The following is a 9,529-nucleotide window of genomic DNA, read 5'->3' on the forward strand; positions in this document are numbered from 1 at the left end:
GACTTTCTCGATGTTTTCTTCATTGCGAGTGGTTTTTTGCGGCGGTGCTCGGTCATCGTCTGCAAAGTCCTCACGACCGTCACGGAATCGGCCAAACCAACGGAAAACCTGTGCACGGGACATGCATTCATCCCCGTACACATGTTTTAGCGTTTCGTACGTTTCTGCACCACTTTTACCCAATTTAAAACAGAATTTAATATTTGCTCCATGTTGGTTTTCGACCGACGTACACAAAGTGACTTTATATAAAATGTCAAACCACAGTGAAATATCAACCGAATTCGCTCAAATTTTGAGAATAAGTAGATGAAGGGTAGAACATTCACCTACTATTATTCACTCATAGATGTCCCTGCGCTAAGAACTTTGATGGAACCAGTCTCATCGTATCTGGGACAGACTGTGTATATGAAAACCTGGTTGAGAGAAATATTTTTTCCGAATGTCGGGCCACAATCCGTATTATTATTAGATTCATGGAGTGGACATTGTCCCAATGTAATTCAGGAAACTAGATCGGATTTTGCATCAGATATTGTTTTCGTAACTATTCCGGCCGGTACAACGGGAAAAATACAACCATTAGATGTATATGGCTTTCGATTATGGAAAAATTTTATTAAACATTTTTCTGATATTGTAATGCTATTAGACTTTGCAATTGATCTTCATGTTAAAAACAATATTTTAAAACTGCAGTCATTAACGCACCATCAATTCTCGTCACCCAGGTTTCACAATTTATTTAAATATACGTGGTTTAAAAGTGGATATTTACAGAGTAGGCCAGGCGAATTCGAAACACCGGTTGAGTTTTGTTTCGAAAATGATTCTAAAATAAAATGCGATATTTGTGGCGAAACTGCCATAATTATTTGCTCTTGGTGCAAAAAGTCACTTTGTATCACACATTTTTTCCATGATCACCACCTTTGCAACGAATATGTGCCATAAATGTAACATTTATTTTTCGTTTATATGCAAATACTGTATTGATTTGTTTATTACTATTGTGAAATATATATAATAACGTGTTATTCTTCTATAATTTATTGTATTGTTCCTCTCTATCCTATAAATTATTACTCCATAATTTTTGTTAAGCCCTTCGTTATGTTTCATTCAGCAATTAATAAAATATATTGTATTGTCACACTACACGCTTGCAGAGGTAACATAACGTCGGCCTAATTAGAAAACCTCTTAATTCCAATTTTTGACAAAATTGAGACTCATTTTATTCGATCAAAGTCGACGAGATAAATCGAATAAAATGAGTATCTTAATGTTGTCAAAAATTGAAGTTAGGAGGTTTTCTAATTAGGCTGATGATAATGTATTTCATTATTTTACGTGCATTGCATGAAATACTTTTTTAATCATTTTAATTATCCTTAATCGACATACCTTTCAGATTGTAGTGAACATAAATTTTACACATTAAATGAAGAAAATATATATTTGGAGCTTTTGTACAAATAGCGATGCTGCACACACATTTACTACTGTTATATATGCAAATTATTCTATTGTTCATGTTTTCATTAAGCATTTTTATTTCGTGTAATATTGTATATCATATCATTACGATTAATTGTAGCATAAGAAAATATGCACAAACAGTCGTGAAGCATAGTGCAATTGTAGAGAAATATCACAGCGTATCTATCTATAGTATCTATCTACTCGGGCAGAGTGGCACATATACCATGAAATTTTTTCATTGCGTTTTGTCCAAAATATTAAATACCATTTTCTAATATTATATATGGATGGATTTGGTATTTAATGCTCTACAATTTTTGTCCTTACAAAAACTTAAAAATTTTGTCAAAGTAACGAGAGGGGGGGAGTAGTTCAATATTTGAAATTTTAAAAAACTGAACACATGGTTGTAAAGAGCATAAAATATTGCAAAACATTTGTCTGAAACTTTTCTCATATGACTCATAATTTAGAAAATATTTGATAAAAACGATAACGGCTATTTTTTTCAAGGGGTGGTTTCACTCCTTAAACATGCTCCGAAGCCGATATAAAAAAATATGTATCCCTTAGTTTTTGATGCTCTACAACATATACGAAGCCCATTCAAATCGGTGAGGGACAGTTGTGACACTCTCCTTGTTAGCCGTTTTTAAAATAGCATATAAGTTTCTGTGTCTCTGAGTCGGATAGCAGTTAGCCGCCGACTCAGAGAATTATATGTGACCGTCCGTCTGGAATTAATAGGACCTAGCCGTTTTCCAGAATAGCATATAAGTTTCTGTGTCTCTGAGTCGAATAGCAGTTGGCTGCCATCTCAGAGAAGTATACGTGAACGTCTGTCGGGAATTGACAGCCGTTAGCCGTCTTCCCGCATAGTTTCTTAATATATCACTCAATAAGTTCGTAGGATGACTAATAAAACAACAACTTTTAGGCAAAATTTGACTTTATTCATCTACATAGTCTCCTTCAAGAGTGATACATTGATTCCAACGCCTCTCTAACATTTCGATGCCTTTTTTGTAGAACGATTTATCTTTGGCCTCAAAATAGGTTTCAGTTTCGGCAATCACTTCTTCATTGGAGCCAAATCTCTTTCCCTGGAGCATTCTTTTTAGGCCTGCAAACAGGTAGTAGTCGCTGGGAACCAGATCCGGAGATACGGTGGATGGGGAAGCAATTGAAAGTGCAATTCGTGCAATTTTTCCATTGTTGCGAGCGACTTGTGACACGGTGCATTATTCTGGTGAAAGAGTACTTTTTTTTCTTCATTTGGAGTCGTTTCTACGCAATTTCTTCCTTCAAACGCATCAATAACGCCATATAATATTCGGTATTGCTGGTTCTTCCTTTCTCAAGGTAATCAATGAACAAAATACCTTGCGCATCCCAAAATACGGAGCCAAAAGCTTACCAGCTGATATTTGCGTTTTTGGTCGTTTTGGACGGATTTCGCCGGTTGCTGTCCACTCAGCTGACTGCCGATTTAACTCTGGACTGTAGTGACGGATCCATATTTCATCCATTGTCACATACCGCATCAAAAAATCCGTTTTATTGAGCTGAAACAGCTCCAAACAGCCCGCTGAATCGTCGACGCGTTGCTGTTTTTGATTGACTGTAAGCAAACGCGGTGCTCACTTCGAACAGAGCTTCCTCATGGACAAATGTTCATGCAAAATGGTGAATACACTGCCTTCTGATATCTTTAAGGTGTCAGCTATCTCACGTAATTTCAATTTACGATCGGCCAAAACTATTTTCTGGACTTTTTTTATGTTTTCTTGAGTAACTACCGAATTTGGGCGACCAGAGCGTTCAGCGCCATCGGTATTTGTACGGCCGCCTTTAAAATCAGCAAACCACTTCTCTACCATTTGTCTCGATGGAGCAGAGTCCGAATAACACTTATCAAGCTATTACTTTGCTTGAACGGTATTTTTTCCCATTAAAAAGCAATGCTTTATTAACGAACACAAAACTCAGATTTTTCCATTGTTTTCAAAATTGAAACAGTAGAGTCACTAAAACCACTGTAACTTGTGAACTAAACGTCCGATTGTCATGAAATTTTGACACGTATCATTTGAAGGTTAGTACTTCCTAAAAATCATATGGATTTGTCAATAGTAGCGCCACCTATATGTCATCCTACGAACTTATTGAGTGATGTGTTAGGTTGCCGCGTCTTTGAGTCGAATAGTAATTAGCTACCGTCTCAGCAAATTCATCAGTGTCCATCTGTCCGAGCCGGTATTATTATTTACCGGCGTTTCGTTCAAACTTGTCAGCTCCAAATATTAGTTAACGGCGAGGTTATTTCTAAATGCGGCGGCCTCCTTCTGCAGGGACGTCATGTCCCAGAAGGAGGCCGCCGAGTGGGAGCGTCGTCCCAACCCTCGCCGCAGAGTGCGGCGGGGGAGAAGGAGACGCTCCCCGGAGGCAGGTAGCAGGCCCGAGGTGGCGCCGGCCGAGGAGGAACAATGACCACCGGTCAACCGGAGGTCGCCTCCTCGGCCGCCTCGGGCTGGACTTCGGACGCGCGGGGAGGGAGGCATCGGGAGGAAGGGTGTGACACCCTCATCCCGCCCTCCCCCGTGCGTCGGTAGAGGTAGGGATGGGGGGAGCGGGGCCCTCTGGGAAAGGGCCTCGCTCCTCCGCCCCCTTTGGAGTGGGAAACTACTCTAGGGAAGAGGCGGGCAGGGAAGGTGGATGTCCCCTCTCTCCCGAAAGGTACCGGAAGGCCAACCCGATCGGCGTGCCGATCGGGGCACCGCGCCCTGACCTTCTCTTCGCGGAGAAGGGCTTGAGGGTGCGATACTTGGGCGTGGGGCTCCCTTGGAGCCCTGGGGCCGGGGTGTTGGGGAGGGAATGCTGGCGCAGTTCCCCTGACTCCCCCCATCTCGGTCCGACTGGTAGACATCCCGCAGGGGTTTTAGTGAGTAAGAGTCTCACATAATCCCCTGCCCCTCCCAGGGAGTGTACCCATGGTGTATCCCCTGCGTTATCAAAAAAAAAGGTTGTTTCTAAATAAGCAATACGACCGATTATTATCGCGGATCTTATAAGGCGAGCAATTCAGGTGCTATTGTGAGGATATTATTATTACTAGCATCTCTTCTGAACGTGCCAGCATCAAATATTGGTTACCAGCGAGTTTGTTTCTAAACAATCAACGTGACCGAATATTATCGCAGATCTGATAACTCGAGAAATTCAGGTGTTATTGGAAGAACCTTATTAGTCACCAGCGTTTCTTCCAAATACTAGAGCCCGATATTTGTCTCTAAACAACCCAGGCGACCGAATATTATCACGGATCTTATAAGTCGAGCAAATCCAATGTTATTATGATAACATTATTATTTATCGGTGTTTCTTTCAAACGTGTCAGCACCGAATATTGGGTACTGGCGTGTTTATTTCTAAACAAGTAACGCGACCGAATATTATCGCGGATCTTATAATCAGGTGTTATTGTGAGCACATTATTATTTACCGGCATTTTCTTTGTTTCAAACCTATCAGCACCGAGTATTGGTTAGCGGCGAGGTTGTGTCTATATAATCTTGTTTCACCTATGAATACCAAGCGACTCAGTGTGACGATTATATATATTACCTTTGTATTCTGACTCTTATTCTGATTATATTTTTTTTCTGTATAACTTTTATTTAATAAACGAGCCCCGAAGGGGGGCTCAAGACATTCTTCCTCTGACAAACTGCAGAGACATTATTCCAACCAGAACTCTCCTTGGCTAGCCCTTTACCGACGCATAACCATTACCGGCGACTCGCCGATATTGACAGTACAAGAGGTCGATCAAACTTCGAACCGAGGAAAGGGAGAAAAACGCTCGTGAAGTGCCAATGGACGAGGCACGCGTTTTACCCCCCCCCTCCCCCCGAGCGGAACCGTTACAATATTTTTTTAGATATTTGAAGCAAATTTGATAACATTTTCAATTTTTAACTTACGATATCTCACTAACTATTTGTCGGAAGAAAAAATGATACTAGACTTTTTTATTCTATTCGGTTGGCAAAAAAGTAATTTCGGTTTGCGCTAATAGATAGCGTTATGTTTGTGTCGTTATTCTTCTGTCAATGTTATAATTTTTTTCTTTTCAGATTTGGTAGTTGACACCCTTAGGTTACTATAGAAACAAATTCCGTGCAATTTTGTTTACAACTGTTGGTTTACGGTCAATTTTAACATGGAGTGCAAAAATGATTTTCGACATATTTTACTTTTTTATTTTCGTAAAGGCAAGAAAGCGGCTAAGGCTCACAAAGAGATATGTTAAGTTTATGGTGTTGGTTGCATAACAGAACGCACGTGTCAGAATTGGTTTAAAAAATTTCGTTCTGGAGATTTTTCACTTAAAGATGACCAACGTTCTGGCCGACCTTCTGAAGTTGATGAAGACAAAATGAAAGCCATAATTGAATCAAATCGTCATATAACTGTGCGAGAGATTGCATAAAGGTTAAATGTGTCACACAGAACAATTGAAAATCACATAAGACGTCTTGGACTCGTTAAAAAGCTGCATATTTGGGCGCACGAATTGAAAGAAATTCACTTAACACAACAGATCAATATTTGCGATATGCATTTCAAACGTAATGCAATCGATCCTTTTTTAAAGCGAATTATCATGGTGATGAAAAATGGATCGTCTACAACAACATTAGACGAAAAAGATCATGGTCCAAGCATGATGAACCGGCACAAACCATATCGAAAGCTGAATTGCATCAAAAAAAGAGCTGTCAATTTGATGGGATTACAAAGGTATTGTGTATTTTGAGATGCTTCCAAGCAACCAAACGATCAACTCAGATGTTTACTGTCAACGACTTATGAAATTGGAGGAAGCAATCAAAGAAAAAAGGCCAGAATTGGCAAATCGTAAAAGAATCGTGTTCCACCATGACAATGCGAGGCCCCATACATCTTTAGCAACACGTACGAAATTATTGGAGCTTGGTTGGCAAGTGATGTCGCATCCTCCATATAGCCCCGACCTTGCACCATCGGATTATCATTTATTTTGAAGTTTACAAAACTTTTTAAATGGTAAAAATTTCAATAACAACGATGATCTCAAATCGTACATGGTTGAGTTTTTTGCTGATAAGGACCAGCAGTTCTATAAGCGCGGAATCACGAAGCTATCAGAAAGATGGAAAAAGGTCATCGAACAGGATGGAAAATATTTGACCGATTAAAGTTCATTTTTTGTATAGAAAAAATTGAGTTTTATTTCACACTAAAAAATCGAAATTACTTTCTTGCTAACCCAATATTTGGTCTTAAGAATATATTGTTATAATAGCGCTCTGACTTTTGTTAATTTGGTGGTTTTGAAATTTCCAATGATCGATAAGTTAACAAAAGTTAGAACACTATTATACAGTTATGGACAAAATGAACACTACAGTACAATTTTAGCAAATCCTCTGTTTCATTCCAATGTTGTAAATAAATTTTAAATTTTGAACATAAAATATTTTTGTTGACATGAAAGAACATTACAAACAACATAATTTAGTATATATAATTGTACAACAAAAACAATTTAGTATATATAATTGTAAAAACAGTATTTCTGTAACTGTTTACATATATTTATTCATATGATTAGCATTTAGACCTTGGGTAAAATTAAGTGGACAACAGTCCACTTATTATTAATTACTTATTATTAATTAAAGTGGCTCAAACAGAAAATTTTATATTCAAAGTGGAACAATATAAACAAACGTTAAGTTTTACCTAATATGTGATGTTATTGCGTCCTCAATGTACGTTGATCCTTGTACCAGTACAATCAAAATTAATAAACAGCATAAAGTATTAAATAAAGTAAAGAGTTTCAGTTCGTCTGGGAAATCTAAATATTTCAGATTACAAAAATAAGTTATCGTAAAATAGCCGAAAAATATAAAGTTTCGAAAAGCGCAGTTCATAAAATTTATACAAAATACTTATAACATAATACTGTCAAAAATGTACATGGTCGGGGACGAAGACGTAACACAAGTGCATACGATGACAGAAGAATTGTGAGAGAAGCTCAACGTAACCCATCGACAACGTCACAAAACATTGTTGAACAACTACAATTAAACATATCTTCAAGAAATGTGAGATGAAGATTAAAAAGATGGGCTTAAAGAGTTGTATAAATAGATATAAACCATACATTAATAAAGTGCATGAAAAGAAACGTTTAGTTTTTACAAAAAAATATATAAATAAGCCATTATCATTTTGGAAACGAATAATACGGAGCGATGAAAATAAGTTTGAATTATTGAATAAAAAAGAGAGCACACGCATAGAGGAAACCGAATGAAGCTCTAGAGAAGCAATATGTTGTACCAACAGTCAAGTATGGAGTGCAATAATGATATCGGCTTGTTTTTCGTGGTATGGAATTGGAAATTTAGTAGCTATAGATGGAATCATGAATGCTGATAAATATATTGACATTTTAAATGAAAACTTAGAAGAATCAATTCTAAAAATGGATCTCGATAAGAAATAGATGTTTCAGCAAGACAATGATCCGAAGCACACAGCAAAAAAAACGAAACAATTTTTCTAGAATTGTAAAATAGAAGTTCTTGAATGGCCTCCACAAAGTCCGAACCTTAACCCAATCGAAAATTTATGGAGTTTATTGGATGCAGAGATTCCATTAGAAAAACGCAATAATAAAGAAGAGTTATTAAATGAATCGCAACTAAAATTTCAAAGAATTGATAAACATTATCTGGAAAAACTTGTTGAAAGTATACCACGACGTTTACAAACAGTAATAAAAGCAAAAGGCTACAATACAAAGTATTATTACTTACTTTGTATAAAGTGTCCACTTAATTTTGACCATGTGCAGTTTTATGTTATTATCATTAATTAATAAAAATTCTAGTATATTATTTGTTACAATTGGTTTTTCTTTATGTTTTGTCAAATTATACTTTATTAATTTAAATAAGCAATAAAGGTTTGATTTTTTGACATTATTAGTTAAATTAAATTAACCTTTTGTTATTTATGATACCTGTCCACTTAATTTTGTCCACGACTGTAATATATTCTTGAGACTAAATAGAGTACAAAAGTCTAGTACCATTTTCTCTTTCGACAAATAATTAGCGAGATGTCGTAAACTAAATGTTGAAAAAGTTTTCAGAAAAAGTTCTTTAAATATCTGGATAAAATATTAGGCAAATAAAAAATGTTTCAGACAAAAGTTCAAATTGATTGGTGAGTAAAAATAATATAACAAAAAATTGGGATTTCCATATAAGAATAATAATAATCAGTACATATTTCGAAAGTGGCGCCATCTATAAATAAAATGATTAGTTGTTTTATGTCCCCCTTGAAACCATACAATTTTTGTCTAAAATGCTTTTTAGTGTCTTTCATATTTTCGAGATTTTGCTTGACTTATTTAAAATGGGACACCCTGTATATTTATCAAGAAAGAGAGAGGGTCTTGTAAAAAAATTTTTAATTCTAATATTTTAATGTCGAAAAAAAGAAGTTAGCAATATATTTACCGTACTATTTTTTCAAATTTTCGTCGAATCTCTAATTCATTTCGATCCAGTGGTTTAAATGGTTCCTCATTTAAAGTATTAATTAACGCTGAGATATTTTCGTAGCTTATCCACATAATAAACATTTTGTAGCATGCGGCAGTCATAGTTAACATCATATTCAAATTATCGGTAAAATCATCGGGATTGTTAACGATTAGAACCATATCTAAGATTTGAGTCATTGAGGAAATATATAGCATACTAATTACGTATAATCTGTAAATGTTGTAAGCTACACGTTTAGGTAGAGTAGTCCATGATTGCGGTCGCAAGCATCCAGCAATCGTGACGATTGTGCATGTCAGTTTTAGAACATGCATTCTTAGTGTTTCTGTTTTAATTTTTCTACGTGATAATATTATTAAATATTAATGGAAAAAAAATAAAAATAATACAGTAGAATAGCTAACTAT

At 36.3% G+C, this 9,529-nt stretch overlaps 1 protein-coding gene across 1 annotated transcript in view; it reads right to left on the minus strand.

The window, feature by feature from the left end:
• Window positions 1–9,311, minus strand: part of LOC109503680 (odorant receptor 46a-like) — a 29,515-nt gene extending 20,204 nt beyond the window's left edge. The window contains exon 1 of the mRNA XM_025306987.1: window positions 9,075–9,311. Coding sequence (XP_025162772.1) covers window positions 9,075–9,298 — 224 coding nt within the window. The 5' untranslated portion in view covers window positions 9,299–9,311. The remainder of the gene's footprint in view (window positions 1–9,074) is intronic.
• Window positions 9,312–9,529: the final 218 nt, after the last annotated feature.

This window comes from Harpegnathos saltator, unplaced genomic scaffold (genome assembly GCF_003227715.2).
Source record: "Harpegnathos saltator strain DR-91 unplaced genomic scaffold, Hsal_v8.6 scaffold826, whole genome shotgun sequence".
Taxonomy (NCBI): Eukaryota; Metazoa; Arthropoda; class Insecta; order Hymenoptera; family Formicidae; genus Harpegnathos; species Harpegnathos saltator.